We start from the raw sequence: 20,741 nt of genomic DNA on the forward strand, positions 1-20,741 counted from the left end.
ACCTAGGATGCCTCGGGGGTGAGTAAAATGCAGCCTAATTTTCATTTTTGGGTGAACTAACCCTTTAAGTGCAGTTAATTATTTGTACGTGCATTCAGACGATGGCGGTGTTGAAGCTCTTTTATTTGCCGTCAAACGGTTGACCACTGCCGTGTGTGTATCCTGTCGCAAAATGCGGAAAAAGCAAAAAGTAATACACGACGGTAATAATGTGATTAAGGTGTGTACATGTCTTTACTACACTTAAATAATGCGACTAAAATAGGAATACTCCACATCAGTGTTAATTTCGTTGACGAATAATTTTCGTCATAACTCTCATCAACGACATTTTTTTCACTGACGACAACGAGACGATAACGAACTAAAACTCTTTTTGAATGACAAAAACTATGACGAATATTTATTGACATTTTCGTCAACGAATAAAAACGAGACGAAAATGTTAGGGAGGGACGATTTGGGAAGAGATTCATTCATAACGAACCTGCTGCGTGGTTCGGAGGTTAGATGCGTACAGAGTACTTAATCAGAGTATTGTCTTAATCGTATTAAAATCGGAGTATTGTTGTCCATGTAAACGTACTGATTGCTATCTAGGAAAAAAGTTGAAACAATTTAAAATGAAAACAATCAATGTTATTTTAGTATCATTGATTTAGTATTGCAGTTCTTGGTAATATGTTTTGTTGAATATTTGTTCATTTCCAATTTTTTTATTTTGTTTTCACTTTAATAAAGAGTTTTTATGAAATTTTGTCATTTTTATTAGTTTTAAATTAGTTGTATTTTTAATACAATTTAAAAGATGTCTATACATGTTTTGTTTTTACTTAAATTTAAAAGTTGTAGTAATTTTGTTGTTTTTGTCGTTTTTATTTTTTTTAATTTATTTGATTAATTTTTATTTTTTATTTGTATTATTTTTATAACTTTGTCCACATAGTATATTTTTAATAGCTTTAGTTTAATTAGCTTTAATTATTTTAGTAACTAAATAAAAATGACAATTGTTGCTCTGGCAACTAGCTTAAAATAAGTTTAAGATTTTTGTTTTCACTTTAATTTTAGTGAAAGTTTAAAGGGATAGTTCACCCAAAAATGCAAATTTGATGTTTATCTGCGTACCCCCAGGGCATCCAAGATGTAGGTGACTTTGTTTCTTCAGTAGAACACAAACTAAGATTTTTGACTCAAACTGTTGCAGTCTGTCAGTCATATAATGGAAGTAAATGGGAATCACGGTTTTGAGAGTCAAAAAAACATACACAAACAAAACCAAATTAAACCCTGCGGCTTGATGATACATTGATGTGCAAAGACACGAAACGATCGGTCTGTGCAAGAAACTGAACAGTATTTATATAGTTTTTTACCTCTGATTCACTGCAATGTCTGAACTGTCCGCGTTTTCTTCTTCGGCCTGTGCGTGACGCGTCTTCTTCTTCTTCTTGCTTTATGGCGGATCACAGACTTATAAGTCAAGCCGCAGGATTTAATTTGGTTTTGTTTGTGTATGTTTTTTTGACCCTCAAAGCCGTGATTCCCATTCACTTCCATTATATGACTGACAGACTGCAACGGTTTGAGTCAAAAATCTCCGTTTGTGTTCTACTGAAGAAACAAGGTCACCTACATCTTGTATGCACTGGGGGTAAGCAGATAAACATAACATTTTCATTTTTGGGTGAACTACCCCTTTAAGCAATTATTTAAACCATTTTTTTTTTTTTTTTTCATACATCAAGTTAAACTACATAAACTACCTTGACTATTTTGGCAACTAGCCAAGTAAAGTAAGTTTAAGTTTTTTGTATTTTATTTTATTTCAGTAACGTTTATTTTATTTTGAGTAATAAAAATGTTGTTTTATGGTTTGAGTCTTAGTTAACAATAATTACCCTACAAGAGATCTTACTCTATTTGTCTAGGGAGTTTATTCCACACAGTCAGTTATTTTCTGCATGCAAACTGTTATAGAAATATTTAAGATGAAAAAATATAACAGGCTTGTGTTTGGGAGATAATTCCATCCATCAGAAGCATGGCAACACTAGACGTCCTTACCGCTCTGCACACAAAGCTTGTTTCTGCCAGGATTGACAGATGTCTCAAGACACGTAGGTGGAACATGACATTTGATTGGATGAGCACAGCCGCCCGTGTCAGCGGCTGCCAATCAAGTTCAGCAAAGCAAAATCATTTCATTTGAAACTTCAGCCGATTATTTTTTGCCACAGGAGAATAACTGCAGTCTTACCTCAGATGCACGCTTCAAATACCGTACGGGGAAAATCCTGTTAATTCGCAAGATGTTTATTCACCCTTACAAAGTCAGACCTGCTGGAACAAAGTCTGGGAGCCAGGCATCCAACTTTCTTCAAGCTTCTCTTGCACAAAAATGCTTTGCCAGGTAACCTAAAATGTGAATCATGTGCTAACATCTAAACAAACTGATAATATTCCAATCATTATTATCCAATATAATTAAATCAAGTTAAACACCAGATTACACTTCTATAAACTGTAAGAAACAGCTGAAGACAAATGCAATGCTACTTTTTTGCTCTAGCTTCTGTACTACTCTAGCTTGAAACTACGGTTGGCTCTTGTACACTATAAAAAATACTGTTGCAATTAGCCATCACAACATTTCATTTTTATTTTAAAAAAGCATGAAGGTCCAGCCCAAACTGTCACTGGGGATTGTGCGAATTAGCTACAATTTCGCTAGATAGCAAAATACTTACAGCTTGCCATGAGATTGTGTTGTGAAAACCACAGATGTTTGCATGCTAAAGTCTATTGGGATGCTCTACGCGGCTCAAGTTGGCTGGCTAGAGCTAACATCCTTGAGCATTTATGAGCATGAGAGTTATTATATTAAACATCAACTCTATTCATCCATCATATGAGCTTTTATAGCTGTGGAAAAGAGATTTCCGCCAGAGAGAGGAGAGCGGTTAGAGCCCATAGTGTGGCTTCTATTTTGAACGTGGATGGATCCAGCGGGCTATAAATTCAGTCTCCCAAGCCAAGCCACCATTCACACTGACTGCTCATGAGATATTCATGCAGAACTGCTCAAACGCTTTGAGGCAGGCCATGTTTTCATGGCTAATGAATCTCTGCATTGAATTTGCATCAATGTGAGAAATGCACAGATGCTGCAGGTTTGGGCTGTTGTGAATACTGAGAGTTTTGAAGAAATTTCAGAAGATATTGTCAACGATTTGTTCATGTGAAGAGTTCATCTGTAAGATATTGCATGTGCACACAGAGCCGAGTATGCATAAATGCCTTACTTGAAATAAAATAAACTTTAACTGAAACAATAAAACATAAAAAAACTATTTTATTTAATCTCTCAGTTGATGTACTAAAACAAATGAAGCTAAAATGGATAAAAATTAAAAAAAGAATAAAAATCCAGACATATTTAAAAATATATATACTAATAAAAATATATAACTATAATTTATGTACACTGAAAAAAAAGCTTTCAAGGGCAGCCTAGAATATCATGCATTTTCACAACAAAAACTTTTTTTTTCATGGTTTCTACACTGGTGATTATTTTCAACTAAAAATGTAAAATCTAAAAATGCACATATAGGCCTATATGGCAGCCCTACTGTAAGCCAAGAACAAGAATTAGATTTTTTTTAAGTAATCAATCTGAACTGCAAATAATATTTTTTATTTTAAAATATGCACCCATTCAATTTTAGTTGTATTCCTAATGTTGAAAACGCAAAACAATGCTATTGTCGTCACAATAATTATGAATTACACGAATCACGTAAATGACCGACCTGCTTTCAATTCAAAACGGTGGAATTTCACAAAAAAAGTTGAATAGTTTGCTTCACTGGATATTACAGTCAAGCCGACTGTTGCTATAGTAACGTTGAATGCACCTTTCATCACACAAGATCTTATTTCAGTGTTTTCATTCTTACATTCAGCATTAACAGCAAGCCAAAAGGGGTAAACTTTCAACTGAACTGTTTAGCCTAGTTAAACGCTTATCTTGCCCCGTCCATGCAATGAATAAACATTATTGAATGAGCGGGTTATTATAGAACATTAATTCAACTGCTCATGTAATTTCAGTGATACATATTCATGTATTAAACTCCTTGTAACTCGCAAACTCCCCGTGAAAGTGCACAAATATTTCTGCCTGTTTTCGCTCGCTGTCAGCCTCTGCTTTTCTGCAACAGACTGAAGCCGCGTGAATTCAGCGCGCTTTGCATTCAGCTAATAAAAGAAAAACGCTGCAATTTTCTGGTGTTATTTTATGATTGTTGGGGCAGTCTCCATGTCTATCTTATACTTCTCAAAACACAGTCCGCTTCGGAGTGGTTTTAATCACTGCACAAAAAAATAAACATTTACGCAATCTTTATCCGATTCTGATTGGGTGGGCAAGACAGTCATTTGGGTGGGCTCAGCCCTGAGCTATACTAACCGCAAGCAGCACTAACTAGAACACAGGGGACAGCTAGCCTGAGATTTCGGTCTGATTCAAACCACAGGCATCATAAGACCCGCTTCAAGCTTCGTTTAATCCTTGGTCTGTTATTTTTCTTCCTGGAAACAGTTTGAAATGCAGAGAAGATGTGATGGCCAAACAATCCAACAGCTTATTAGAGCGCTGATCTCTGAGCGGGGCAGCGTAGGGCAGAGCCACAGCCACCACACTGAGATTAAAAACACACAGACGCACACACTAATGCTCATTTCTATGCAGATGTGTGCACAGTGTGGAAAAAAAATTGGTGTAGGATTTGCTTTGAAACAATTTTCACAAGTAATTAGAGAGAAAAGGCAAGTAACATTTAATTAAACATGACATTTTTGAAGTTGAAAGACTGAAATAGTATTTTCTTGTTAAACGTACTCCAATTATCTTGATGAAAAAATAAATTTTCAGTGTGGCATTATGGCACTTATTTTAGATTATAAAACAGGAGGGAAAATAGAGAGAGGGAGAAAGAGAGAGAATATAAAAATATGATGGAAAAATTGTTATAAATTAATATAAATAAACAATATGTTTCAAAAATTTCAACACTTATTTTTAAAGACTTAGACAACTCTGAATAAATAATATTAAAATTACTAAAATATTAACATACAAAATTATTGTGACATAATTGTCGAATTATGTCAGCTTTTTAAATTGTGTGTAAAGTGGTTTTACTTTAACCTTTTTAGATTTAAAGTAACTTTTGACTTTAAGCTTTTAGACTTGTGATTTTTTTTTGCGTGATGGACAATAAAGAAGGATAAAAAGAATCTCACAGATTTATATTAAAGGAGGGACCCAAGCCATATCTAGCAACCACCAGAGCAACATAGCAGCCACATAAAACATCCATATCCATCCTACAAGATCCTTGCAAATCACACTGTGTGACATATAGATCTAATAAATTTGGGTACGACATGCATGTAGACTATACGATGAAGACGTTGACTCGTACTCTACGATGCACGTTTCTATAGAAGAATAAAACGTCATCAGCATGCGCTAGAGGTAAACAAAAAGAGTATGATGAATCACACTTTTTTTTGACAGTTGTAGTTTTTATGTATGCTGAAAAAAAGTGGAAGCTGTGAAAGAGGAAGGAATAAGAGCTTGAGGTAAGCTGTTTTATGTTTTAGCACCATGTCACATTTTTATTGACTGGTCTGTAAACGTGGATTGTAGCAGCAAACACACTGTGCGATGATCATGCTGAATTTCTGACTCTGTCAGAAAATGATCGTAGGCTATCTTTGGTCACAAGACCGTGACAACGGCTGTCTTTGAACCTCTCTCTGTACGACACAAGACCACCGATTAGGAGACACAATCACAGAAATCACCACGATTGTTTCACGATGCCAATCTTTCGTCTGGGACAGCTGAAAATCGTGCAGTGTGTCTCGGGCTTAAAACATCTAAATGTCTGCTTCAAGCTCCCATTCATTGGATATTATCCATTTAAACCCATTTTTCTTGAAAAATATTAAAAGGGTCATCAGATGCCCATTTTCCACAAGTTGATATGATTCTTTATGGTCTTAATGAAAAGTCTGTAACATAGTTTGGTTAAAATTTCTCAATGGTAGTATAAAAAACACCTTTTTTACTTTTCAGAGCAAGTCGTTTGGTAGCATTTTCCTTTAAATGTTAATGAGCTCTGCTGACCCCGCCCCTCTCTTCCGAGGCGCTCTCTGAAGGACTGTTTACTTTAGCTGCATTCATCGTGAAACTTGCTAATTAGCACATTGTTAGGAAAGGCGAATTGCAAAGATTCATTAAAAAACCTTACACTCACTTCTTCTGTAGGTGAAGCTGGATCACGAATGATTCGCACGAACATAGACGCATTTAGGTAGATCGGGGGCGCATTCCCTTGAGAAACAAACGTGATTCACTGCATCTTCAGCGGCTCAGATGTCGGGAGTAAATGACGACTGCTATGTTCATTATTACATCCAACAACAGAACACCTCAATCGCTTAGGAGTTATTCTTGTCTACATCTGCTCTGGCGGTGAAACAATGGCGGACTGATGACAGCTCACTCAGGGCGGGTCTAAGGTAAGACGCCAGTCCAGTCTGTGCTGAAATGCTACTGTCAATCAAACTATCGTGGGAGGGGCCTGTTTTTGTGATGTCACACAGGATAAAAAAAAAAACACTGGGTGGATTTTTATCATTATAGGGTGGTTGTGTACACACACTGCCAAAACACATTTCAGTTCAAACAACTTGTAAAAGTGCATGTTGCATCCGATGACCCCTTTAAGACCTTTTACCATTCAAAGGTTTATGAGTGATTCTAAAACACTTTTTTGAAATAACAACACACTCAGTCTCTTTCTCAGTGGCAGCCAATCAGTGGGTTAAGGGTCAGACTGGGCAGGAAATCAATTAATGACAAACAATCTGAAATAATGATGGAACACTGTGTTGCCGGGGTCTGGAGAAATGTCAGCGCATTGTTTTACTGTGTAATTAGACGGTTAATGAGAGCCTTAATGAACAATATGCTCTCCATCTCCATGGGTAAAAGTCCTGAAGAACGAGGACAGACAGAAAGACTCAGGGAGTAAGTGGAGTAAATATTTCTGTTTCATAATCTCAGAAAAATGTAGCTACAGAACAAGCGACAGAATTCAAAACGGCTGGGATCAAACACGCTGCTGTTAGAAGAAAAGAGCTGTGATGTAGCAGCTGGTTTTAAATGAACAGGAATGGAGAGTTAAGTACTCCTCTGGTTCGCTCTGTACTCTAACCAAAGCAGAGTTGTTCAAAGAAAGCATTTAAAGTGATAAATGAGCATCTTTTTTTTTTTTTTTTTTTTTTTTTAGATTTTGAAGGCTTTGCCGGAGCTCGTCGTCAACACTGCCACTCCATTAGATGCGTCACGTGACCCCCCACGCCCAGACCATAAATGAGCATCTTAATGGGTGACTGTGGCACTATTCCAATCCATAGTGAGCTAAATAGACTGCTACCTAGACAGCATACTAACTGAAATCAAACACATTGATTTGAAGCACCCTATGTGGGCAGCAAAATGCATAGTAAAAACTGCAAACACCGTTCAGAACTGAATTTAATATATTTATAGTCTACATTAGTCTCAATTAGATCATTTACATGTATAGATCAAATTCACTTGCTAAAGCACACAGCCCTTGAGGCAGATAGTCTCTGATATGCCTACAGTGAATAAAATAGGTTGACCACACGTCCTCTTTTCCCTGGACATGACCAGGACTTCTAAATTGCCTAAAATATCTTTGTTTTGGCTTTGTTTTCCTATTGTCAATCTCTCTACACTCCTCATACATTATCTGTATGTGTATTTTGCACTGCTTTGGCCGTTGTCTGTAGATCTCACCTTCTTGTGCTCTACGATTGGTTGATTATGTACAAAGCCTGCACGCTATTGGTCAAACCACTTTTCAGTCTTCACCATCAGCAAGTATGAAAACAACAGGAAAGCAAAGCCAAATACCAGACATTTTAGGCAATTTAGAAATCCTGGCCAGAGAACGAGAGGACGTATAGTCTCCCTATACAAGCACAGTCACTTATTCTCAAACACACAGGCAAAATTGGAAGTAAATGACACAAGCACATCCCATAAACAAACACTGGAGGAAATCAGCAGACGCTGATGGGTTGTGTTGACATGTGTCGGTTAAAAGAAAAACAGAAGAGTAATCTGGATTAAATAGACGAGGACAGTTACTGAGGGATCCAGATGGCACGCTGGAGACGCTAGGGAAGAAAAGATGGCAGAAGACTCTTGAGTGTAACTACAATGTATCTTACTAACAGTATCTATGAAATATTTTGTTTAACTGCGTGTCATGTGACCATTAACCAACATTTGTGATTAATATTCCATTAGCAGCTCAATTAAGCCTGATTCATTAGGAGAAGAATAGCAGACCAGCACTAATGCAGAAGTCCAGCAGTGAGTGAGGAGGGCTTTAATATAATCTACACAGGTTACAACGCCACAAACCCAGCTAAAGAATCATATTTTCAGTTGTCAGTGTCACTTTTTCTTCAGTAGAATAGACGTTTTGAAAAATGCCCATACTGCTCTTTTCTATACAATAAAATACAGTAATTTCAAGTTAATAAAGACTTGATTTGTTCTTCCAGCAAAGCTACTATATTACTTAAAGCTGCAGTCCGTAACTTTTTTTGGGTTAAAAATGATCCGAAATCAATATTTGAGCAAGTACATAACCAGCCAGTGTTCAAAACTATCTGCAGGTGGCCGATCGTTTAGAGCGATCGTTTATAGCAGTTTCTCACAGCAACTGGAATAATTAAATGTATCATTTTAATGGCGGATTTTAATCCAGGAAGGATTATGTGTTTATGAAACACATGTGAATGAAATTAAATTATATTCCAGTTATAAATGTGCTTCTGATTACCTCAAAACATTAGATTCATCCGCGCTGGACAACCCATGCAAGGAAGATAATGCCGCACACAGCTGCAATTCCAGGTTTTCAAACAGAGATGTATGGACAACTTACATAGTATTTACATTTATCAAATTAATCAACGCCGGTTAGTCAGGTGTGTGAGCACCGCGTTAACGTACATGTAATGTATATTTTCTGTAAAAGTTACGAATCTACCAGAATATTTCCATTTTTCTCAAAGGCTTGTCGTGTCAAGCAAAACGGATCCGTTGAACTTCAAACTTCCCAAAGGAAGCACACACAAGAAAGCAGCACAATAAATGTTGCCCAAAATATTTATTTAATATGTGTTGTTGTGCACTAAATTTAGCTTTAAAAGTTACCACAGTCGATTGAAATCCTATATGTAACATGTAAGTAGGCCTAACGTAATTAATATATAAAATTTAAGAAAATTTTACATTTACAAGAAAAATAAATGTGTTATAAAAAAAGTGTTATATGATCAGAACAAAAGTGTGTGTTCTACTTTATCTGATGTTTATGGTTTTGTTTTTTACTCATCATTTATAGGCCTAATCGTGACAGTCCAAACATTATTATTATAATTTTTTTTTTTGTTGAAATATTGAAATTTTTGGGCTGTCAAATGATTAATCGTGATTAATCGCATACAAAATAAAAGCATGTGTTTACAAATTAAGTGTATATTTAAATACGCACACATGCATGTATATATTTAAGAAAAACGTTATATTTATATATAAAATATTTATATTTATATAAAATCTAAATGATTAGATAATCTATATTTTAAATATATATATGTGTGTGTATTTATATATACATAATAAATATACACAGTAAACACACATATTATGTAAAGTTGTAAACACAAACTTTGATTTTGGATGCGATTAATAGTTTAACAGCCCTATTCGAAACCTTCTTTTTTTTTTTGCATAAAATGTATAGAATAGCTGACATTAATACATTTACAGGCTATTTGTTCCCTATACAAAATGTGTGGAGGTGAATATTATAGGCAAGCATTTTTTCTTTTTTCCCCTAATGAAATTAGTCTTTCTATAAAATGAATCAAACAAATAATCAACAGGTTAACTGATAATTGTCAGCTGCAGCCCTATAACATCATGGAAAAGAACAGCAAGAACATTGTGTTCAGAATCAAGTCATGCTAGTTTCAAATGACATGAGGGTTAGTAAAAACTGACTGATGAATGTTCATTTTTTTGGGGAAACCATTTCTTTAAAAATGTTCCACCATTAGCCACTGATACACACACACCTACACATTTGAAGACAAACATCAGCCAGAGTAAATAATTAATAGTTGGTCCAGAGCCGGTTCCATATCAATCCTGTTAGCCCGAGCAGCTGATGGATTGGTGATGCCTGGCACCACGTCGGAGGAGGGCAGAGGTAATAAAGTGGCATGAATGGTTCATTAACCTCAGGAGAGATACTCAGCGGTGAATAAAGCAATCATCAGTGTAAATCTGAGTGTTGACAGGATATGAAGTATGCTGCAAAGTTGATGTGAGTGAGAGTTTAGGACTGCGCAGGTGTTTGATCTATGCTGCCAGTGCAGACGATACAGAGGCCTGAAATTACTAGTGCAAGGAACTGCCTGAACTGCTTTTTTATTTTGTTCACAGAGAGGAAAAATCCATTTACAACTGCCAAAACAAAACAACATGAAAGTCAATACTTTAAAGGGACCAGCATTTTATGGAAGAAAGATCGTTTTTGCTCTTTTGAAATGAAAAAAATTTCAAAATACTATGCAAACATTCACTACTCACAGCAAACACAGTAACGGAACAGTAAAGTTTATTCTGTTTTCAGAAACGTGCTCCATCCAGTCAATGTGAGTATAGAAACATTAATCCTAAACACCAGGAAAAACAAAATGCATAAAAATAAATAAATAAATGAATAACAAAACAATACTACTACTACTACTACTACTACTAATAATAATAAATATTATTATTGTTATTTTTATTGTTGTTGTTTAAATAATATAAAAATATAATAATATTTTTTAATTAATATTAGTAATAAAACTAATTGTTATCTAGTTTATTGATGTACACCAAAATATTGTTCAGGAAACTATATTAGTGTAAGTGAAATTATAAGTGGAATTAATTTTTTAGTTATTTATTTAGAAACTCACTTTATGTCAGTCACATGAGCACATTAACTGTCACACTACAAGGACTTTTAGTTTGTTTTCGTCCCTCATGTGTGTTCCGTGACCTAGTTTTCCCTCGTGTCTGTTTGTGTCATTATGTTCAGGTGTGTCTTGTTAATCATCATTATCCTGTGTATACAAGTTGCTCTCTTTTGGTTCATCATTGTCCAGTGTTAACTATGCTTTGTGTGCGTGTTTCCTGCCAGCTTTTTGTGGATTACCTCTATGTGGATTAATTAAAACTGTTTACCGTTATTCATCTTCTTCGTGCGTTTATATAACACCGTACCAAACTGGGTCGGCCTTTCTGGGATGGTACTCAAATGGTTCAGGTCATACATAGAAGGGAGTGTTTCCTGCCTGCTTTTTGTGGATTACCTCTATGTGGCTTAATTAAAGACTGTTTACTGTTATTTATCTTCTTCGTGCATTTATTTAACACCGTACCGTGACATTAACACTTGACTGTCCACATTTATATATCACTGAAGTTTATTTCGTTAAAAAAAAAAAACGTTACATCTAGTTACTGTGAAGATTATTCTTATACACCAGGGGGGGAAATAAATAATAATAATAATAATTATTATTATTATTATTATTATAGTTGGTTTCTTGATGTTTGGTGAAGTTCATCAAATGTTGGAAGCTTTTCAGTTAGAGTCAACAGTAGCAGTATACACCGTATGCAGGCCGCATAGTCTATAAACACTTAAATTACAGATAAATTGTATTTCAGTATATTTTAAGAGGAATCTGCCTGTTTGTGTCACACACACGCACTCAGTCAGCATTCAGGACCCACTCTTATCATTATGGTTCTAGAAAGGTGGTGTATAAATGTTAACGACAATAATAATAAAATAGAAATAAATAATAATAATAATAATTATTATTATTATTATTATTATAGTTGGTTTCTTGATGTTTGGTGAAGTTCATCAAATGTTGGAAGCTTTTCAGTTAGAGTCAACAGTAGCAGTATACACCGTATGCAGGCCGCATAGTCTATAAACACTTAAATTACAGATAAATTGTATTTCAGTATATTTTAAGAGGAATCTGCCTGTTTGTGTCACACACACGCACTCAGTCAGCATTCAGGACCCACTCTTATCATCAATGAGGATGTGGAGTGGTTTTGAAGAGCTCATGTGAAGTGTGTGTGATTGCTGGTATCATTTACATGCAGGTGTTTCAGTACACGCTCCTCTCTCTTTACCTTCTGTGAGTGTTTGCAGCCACCACTCCAACATTCTGGATCAATTAGTCCGGCATTGATCATCAGCCTGTATTTACAGCCTATATTTACTCAAAGCAGCGATCTCCAGGTGCAAGAGCTCTCAGACCTTCTGCCACTGCCGGTCTCCAACAACATTCAGAAATGTTATATGACAACTAGAGCCAGATCAATAACTTTTGAGATGAACTGAATATGCTGTTGAACTGTTCTGTATCATTTCTAACAACTGGTCGAAATACCATAACACAAGATAACACAGGGAGAATGTAAAAAAAAAAAAAAAAAGGTAAATAAATTATATGGAGAAAGAGCTTCTTAAAGAGACAGCTTACCTAAATCTGAAAATTCTGTCTCGGTTTATTTAGCCTCATGTTGTTTCTTGTTTCCAATAAACGAAAGCATACAGTGTCCAAACAAGCTCCAGAAAAGCACCAAAAATTATCATGTGACCCTGGACCACAAAAGCAGTCTTAAGTCGCTGGGGTATATTTGTAGCAATAGCCAAAAATACATTGCATGGGTCAAAATTATCGATTTTTATTTTATGCCAAAAATCATTAGGATATTAAGTAAAGATCATGTTCCATGAAGATATTTTGCAAACTTCCTACCGTAAATATATATAAACTTCATTTTTGATTAGTATTATGCATTGCTAAGAATTTTATTTGGACACCTTTAAAGATGATTTTCTCAATATTTAGATTTTTTTGCACCCTCAGATTCCAGATTTTCAAATAGCTGTATCTCGGCCAAATATTGTCCAAATCCTAACAAACCATACATCAATGGAAAGCTTATTTATTCAGCTTTCAGATGATGTATAAATCTCAATTTCGAAAAAATTGACACTTAAGACTGGTTTTGTGGTCCAGGGTCACATATAGTAGTGCATTTGTGAGTCAAAATCTTTCTATGACTTATTGCATTCTATAAAAGTTTATTGTATTTAATGTAATATCTACATTAAATTTTAATATATTTAAATGCTTTTATTTGATATAATTTACATATTATATAACGTATTTAATTTTATTTATTTCTCTTTACCTTAATATTCTCATGCACCAATCACTAATTAACTGTACTTATTTAAATATTAAATATCTATTTATATTTAAATGTTTTTACTTAAGATAATTTATATATTATATACTTTATTGTACTTTGTACAATAAGTGTAATTTAATGTATTTGAAAGAAGAAGTGACTTATGCTTACCAAGGCTGCATTTATGTGTTCAAAAATACAGTAAAAATTTTAATATTGTGAAATTTATATCCTGCAATTCTACATTCATATCTCGCAATGCTGAATCTTGCAAATCTGAGTTTATATCTACATAGAAATGCTGCATTTAAATCACAAATTTGAGTTTATATCACAATTCTGCACTTATATTTTTCAATTCTGTTTATATCTTGCAATTCAGCATTTGTAACTTACAATTTTGCATTTATATCGCACAGATGTTTAAGTGTAAGTTACATTGATAATAACTGCTCAATTCATTTCGTATGAAAATGAATGAAAGACCCTCATGTCTTCCTCATGTACTGTATGTGTGTCCGTGTGAATGCTCTCTCACACACACGTGTTTGTAACTGTCCTGTTGTATCTGTAATGACAGAGTCCCAGAATGCTCTGCAGCCAATTAGCCTGCCATAATTACTCAGACTCCCGCTGAGCTGCCAATCAGAGAGGAGCTGCACAGGAAGTCATCCCTCCCTCTGTTAGCGGAGGAAAGTCTCCGCTGAGTCCTCCCCAATTAAACCTACTCTCGCTCTAATATTAGACCTGGCTTCACCATCTCTCTCTCTCTCTCATTCGCGCTCTCTTACGCTACGTTTCTGCATCGGCTCTCCTGACATCTTTCTTTCTCTGTTCTTCTCTCCACCTCTTCTCACTCATAATTGCAGAGTTCTCAGTGCAGGCTGAAGTGCATTTGTTTCAACAGATGTTTTCAGAGAGCCACATACTACACTGTGGTTTGTGTTGCCATGTAATTCCGATTAATGGACAAGGTAACTCTACTCAATCACACGCTTACTCTATAATCACGTCCAGCCAGATCTTATGATGGAAGCTTGTTTCTGTAATTGTGATTTTTTGTCTCATTATTATTGTGACTCTAATTATCACAATTAAGACTTTTTTCTCACAATTCTGTGTTTATATCGCACAATTCAGCCAGGAAAAAAAGTCAGAATAGCGAGAGATAAACTCAGAATTCAGATGTACTTTCTCGCAATTCCAATTCTGATTGCGACTTTTTATATCATAATTCTTCCTTTATTCTGAGTTTATATCTCGCAATTCAGCCTTTATATCCTGTTACGTTTATATCTCACAATTCTGAATTTATATCTTGCAAATCTGCATTTAAATCACAAATTTGAGTTTATATCAATTCTATCTTGCAATTCTGTTTATATCGTGCAATTCTGCATTTATATCTCACAATTCTGTATTTATATCACAAATTTGATCTTATATCCCACAATTCTGCATTTATATCTCACAAATCTGAGTTTATATCTCGCAATTCTGCATTTATATCTCACAAATATGAGTTTATATCTCGCAATTCAGCCTTTATATCCTGTTACATTTATCTCACAATTCTGAATTTATATCACAAATTTGAGTTTATATCAATTCTATCTTGCAATTCTGTTTATATCTTGCAATTCTGCATTTATATCTCACAATTCTGTATTTATATCTCACAATTCTGCATTTATATCTCACAAATCTGAGTTTATATCTTGCAATTCTGCATTTATATCTCACAATTCTGTATTTATATCTCACAATTCTGCATTTATATCTCACAAATATGAGTTTATATCTCGCAATTCAGCCTTTATATCCTGTTACATTTATCTCACAATTCTGAATTTATATCACAAATTTGAGTTTATATCAATTCTATCTTGCAATTCTGTTTATATCTCACAATTCTGAATTTATATCTCGCAATTCTGCATTTAAATCACAAATTTGAGTTTATATAAATTCTATCTTGCAATTCTGTTTATATCTTGCAATTCTGCATTTATATCACAAATTTGAGTTTATATAGTACCTCACAATTCCGCATTTATATCTCACAATTCTGACCGTTTTCTCAGAATTATGACGGAAAAAGTCAGAATTGTGAGATATAAACTCAAAATTCTGACTTCACTCAATTCTGCACTTATATCTTGCTATTCAGAGTTTATATGAATTTATAAAAAAATTAAAAATAAAAAGTCCAGATTGTGAGATATTTAATATTTTGTGAGATATTTAGGTGGAAACAAGCTTCCTTATATGGGAATTTATCAGAAATTTGAAGAAATATATCAGTGGCTGCTGGGAAAAAAAATAACAGGAAGTCAAAACTGACCCCATTTCCTTGATCTAGTCATACTGCACACAACTAAAAAAAAATCTTCATAGTTTTACTGGTTTTTGGAACTGGTTTCTAGCTGGTCCAAGCTAGTTCATGTCAACTGCTGGTATACTAACTGAGCTTAAATGATCTTGAGCAAGCTGGTTAGTCCTGGTAGACCACGTTGGACCAGTAACCAACCACTTACTATGTAAAAAAAAAACAAAAAAAAAAACAGTAAGTAACTCTACTCCATCACAAACTTACTCCAGAATCAAGTGACATCACTTCTTATGGGAATTTATCAGAAACAATTACACATTTCTAATATTAGCTCCTCCTGGGAAAACCCAGCTCAAAAAAACAGCAGGAAGTCAAAATTGAGCCCATTTACCATACATGTTTCTGGTCACACTACATCATTTTTATACCAGCCCCTGCTGGAAAATCCAGTTTAAACCAACTTGAAGTCAACAGGAAGTCATAACAGGCCCCATTTATTTTCTTAATGCATGTTTCTGGAACCTTTTGTGGAATGGAAATGTTCCATGCATGTTAATAGCTCTTAATGGAGCCATTCCAAAAAACAACAACAACAGCCTGACCATTAGAAGGGAGGTCATCCACCTACACCAGTTTGGACCAGCTACCTTCGGGTGGTTTTAGCTAGATTTTTCCATGCTTGAGTGAATGTTACTGATTTTGGCTAACACATACAAGAAATACAAGTATTAGAGAAATCACATTTATTGCTGAAAGTGGTTTTCACAGTGGATGGTGATGAGTTCAGCACTCCTCAAATCTTCACTGCCTTACCTCTGAGATGTTTTCTTGTACTTCCTCCTGAAACAAAACAAACACCATATTAAAACATGCATTTAGCTATTGTGCACAATTATATTGGGTTTATTTCATAAATAATACTAAACACACACACAGTGTATTTAAACTGTTTCATGCTGTTTCAGATCAAATGTTTATCAGTGGTGTAATGTATTTATTTTAACTGTAGCATAAAGATTAATAATAATAATAATTATTGTTATTATTATGCATTTTATAAGTTATATTATTTTGTCATTCATTTTTCAGGTTGTTTTTATGGCCCTGCAATTTGCAAAACATTTTTGCTTCCACTTTGGAAAAATTACTTAAAGTTCTCCACATACAACACATGCAAACTCATGCAAAACAAAACAAAACAAAATAAAATAAAATAAAATAAAAAACACAAATTTACTTAAAAGTTATTTACATATAACACAAACACATGCCCTCTCTTAAAATAATAAAATAAAATAACAAAATAAAATAAAACTCTTAAAGTGAAAAGTGACGTGACGTGGCCAAGTATGGTGACCCATACTCGGAATTAGTGCTCTGCATTTATCCCATCCAAAGTGCACACACACAGCAGTGAACACACACACACACACCGTGAACACACACCCGGAGCAGTGGGCAGCCATTTTTTTGCTGCGGCGCCCGGGGAGCAGTTGGGGGTTCGGTGCCTTGCTCAAGGGCACCTCAGTCGTGGTATTGAAGGTGGGAGAGAGCGCTGTACATTCACTCCCCCCACCGGTACGAGACTTGAACCCGCAACATTTGCGTTACGAGTCCGACTCTCTAACCATTAGGCCACGACTTCTTACTGTATACCTGATTGATATCAAATCAAAATTCAGTCAAATTTTTTTCAGTTTTTGAGACATGAATCTATACAAATTATGTTTCAAAAGTCATTAAGTCAACTTTTCATACAGGCTGTTTAAAGCACTGCTTTTTATGGTGTGTAGCTGACAGCTACAGATATATGTCTCTCCATAAAGTCCATTAACAACACAAGGACGGTGAAACAATTAGTCAACGCACAGGAAAATTCGGAGCTGCCCAATCATTACTCATTCCTGCCATGAGCCACTATCACTGGTGCCTGAAATTACTCTTTAGAAAAGGAAACTCCTTCTTACTGTCCACCTTTTCTTTCTAAAGTCCCCAAACACAATTATGAGTGCTGCTTCACACCACTGAAGTGTTGCGCACACACAAACGCACATGCAGAACCATGTCCACGAATGCGCACATGCACACTCACGACAGCTGTGTGTGTTTGAGGCTCTCTGTGAGATTAAATGCTGATGCGGTCAGATTTACCCACTGCAGTAACCTTTAACATCCACATATACCGCTGCTTCTATATGCCCAAACACAGCAAAACAGCTTAACGTCCTGTGACGGGCAATAATCCAAACCCAGTGAAGGGACTAACACAATTTTGGCAAAAAGAGCTCTTGTTTTTGGCTCTCCCTTAGAGAGAACAACAAAGTTCTTAAAGGAATAGTTCACCCACAAATATTAAGGCGTGTACAATTGTATTTAAAAGTGAGTGTATCTCTTTTCATTTTTAGTGAACTATTCTGACTCTGACTTCTGGTGTACATTCAAGTGAAATATGACATTTAACGATAAAAATAAGGGAGAGAGACTTATCTTTTTTAAATAAAAAAGACATTTTAGAATTAGGACAGATTTTCATAAAAAAAAATTTCATGAAAAAATAAATAAATCCTCATAACTATAATGTGAAAAAGTAATAATTATATTTTTTATGTTATTTTATTTTTTAATTAATTATGTTTTTTTTATTTTATTATATTTTTATCATATTCGCTCATTCAAATCCGGTACGTCTCAAAAATGCTTTTTTTTATTGTTTATGTGAATTATTCTTTTTATACTATACATCATGATAGTAAATAATAAATAATAATGTCCACGATAGTAAATATAATACATAAAAATTTATTTTTCCATTACTAAATTATTGGAGGTAATGCTCAAATTTGGAAATCTAAATACTTAGAGCAACTTAAAGTCAACATAAAACCAATTTTACTTCTGTAATATGACTCTAATGTATGTTTAAGTGAAATATTTAACGAGGAAAATAAGATAGGAGGGACTTGATTTTATTCATGAAGAACTGATTGGATTATGAAAAGTCTGAGGGGAGGAGTTGAAAATGAAGGGTTCTTGTTGACGTCAACAGAAAAAGAAAGTCATTTCAGAGGTGGAGCAAGTTATGTTTGGATGAAAGATTATAAAGACAGACATTCTCTTCTTTAGAATAGCATGCACTAAAGAATCATTTACAATAAGACCAATATAAACAAAAATAAGAAAATATGAGAGGAGACAAACAGCCCGCCCCTCATTCATCTCTTTCTTGCTTTCATTCGCTTCTTCTTTCTCCTTCTCTCACTCGTCTTTTCTTCTTCACCCATACTGAGGAAATTGCATTTCATTCACTGAGTTCTGGGACAATATAGAGACTTTCTCTCCAGCTGCCCAATAACAGCCAGAGAGAAAAACTGATTGACATCGAAGAAATGAGCTTGACTGCAGATGATGGAGCTGTTTCATATAGATTTGAGAAGTATTTGAAACATATTCATAAAAAGTCACCAGCTCTCAGTGAAATGACCTCATTGTAGTGTGAATAAAGTCACAATAAAAACCTTTCTTTACAGGAACAATTACTGTAATTTAAAGAATAATATTTGTGAATATTGGTTTTCTGCAAATGTTTTGCATTTGCAATTGCATTCTTAGGTGCATCCATCCAGAATAGTTAAGTCATATTTCATACAAAAAAACAGAAAAAGATAACAATTTTAAGTATTATGGTAGGACAATCAAGACTTTTTGCATGGGGACAATTGAGAGAAAAAAAAAAAATAATAATAAATAATAAATATATATATAATCCAAAAAGTAATACATTTTAATATTATTTTCTTATTTTTTCATTTACTTTTTGGTAATTTCTCAATTTGTTCATTCAAATCCAGAAGGTATCCAAAAATGTTTTAATTATTTAAATTTTAATTATTTTATAAAAAATCTGAAAAGTGTGCCTTTAATTTATGTTGATTTAAACAAAACATTTTATTGCACCAAGTGACATTCAGTAACGAGAATCAACAAAATAAAAAGCTTAATTGTCATTAAAAACAGTCCTAAAATAGGCTTTAGGGTTTATTCTGATTATAATTTCTTATTTTTTCCATACTTATTTTGGGGTGAAAAGTGAGATTCAGGATGTTTGTCAACCTCTTAGATGGACACACACACACACAGAAAACACAAGAAAACCTTTTGAAAAGCTCATACTCACAGTCCCCGCAGTCGGAGCCAGATATTCTCGATCTGGTCGGGCTGTAAGTACTTGAGCGAGGTGCTTTCAAACTCCTCGATCTCTCTGGTGGGAGACTCCATGATGCCAAGACGGGAACAAAAACTTAATCCCAGAGCCGGAGCAGAGGAGCGACAGATTCCCCTCCTCAGTTGAGCTGCGGTCGGGACGCTGCAGTCGTCATAGCCCTGTTCTCTCCGCCTGTCCCTCGTGCTCCACTCCGGTCTGAGCACAGGAGCGTGTGACGGTACTGCGGTACGATCTCTCACTCTCTCTCTCTCTCTGAAATACAGCACGTCTCAGATTAAGGCAGACTGCTGATTTCATGAGTGTTGGTGGGAGGGGTTGAGCATGACTGAAGCCTCCTGTGGCTCCATGATCAATAATGACAAACTGGGTCTCTTCCCATAGGACAAATCACAAATGACATCTCTTTAATATCTCAATTGTTTCTCCTAGACAGCAATGGGGTTAAACAGAGCAAACGGAGGCTTTTGTTTGAGTCCCATAAGAAAAAAAAACTATAACCTCCAGGGTTATTATAGTTCACTAAGACTAAAACCATAAAAATACATGTTTGTTATTTGAAATGAAATAAACATTATCTGAAATAAAATAAAATACATAAAGATGTATTTTATTTCTGCTAGTTGCCACATTTCTAATTTTCATTCAGTTTAACTGGATGTGCTAAAACTAAAACTGAAATATAAATGAATAAAAACTATACAGACATATTTAAAAAA

At 34.7% G+C, this 20,741-nt stretch overlaps 1 protein-coding gene across 1 annotated transcript in view; it reads right to left on the minus strand.

Annotated features, from left to right (window-relative positions):
* Positions 1-20,247, minus strand: part of LOC107656131 (calcium/calmodulin-dependent 3',5'-cyclic nucleotide phosphodiesterase 1C-like) — a 46,090-nt gene extending 25,843 nt beyond the window's left edge. The window contains exons 1-3 of the mRNA XM_016443846.1: positions 19,978-20,247; positions 16,617-16,643; positions 4,639-4,706 (exon numbers count right to left, since the gene is read on the minus strand). Coding sequence (XP_016299332.1) covers positions 4,639-4,706; positions 16,617-16,643; positions 19,978-20,078 — 196 coding nt within the window. The 5' untranslated portion in view covers positions 20,079-20,247. The remainder of the gene's footprint in view (positions 1-4,638; positions 4,707-16,616; positions 16,644-19,977) is intronic.
* Between the last annotated feature and the right edge of the window lie 494 nt (positions 20,248-20,741).

The sequence above is a fragment of the Sinocyclocheilus anshuiensis genome, unplaced genomic scaffold, assembly GCF_001515605.1.
Source record: "Sinocyclocheilus anshuiensis isolate Anshui unplaced genomic scaffold, SAMN03320099.WGS_v1.1 scaffold1803, whole genome shotgun sequence".
In the NCBI taxonomy this organism is placed as follows: domain Eukaryota; kingdom Metazoa; phylum Chordata; class Actinopteri; order Cypriniformes; family Cyprinidae; genus Sinocyclocheilus; species Sinocyclocheilus anshuiensis.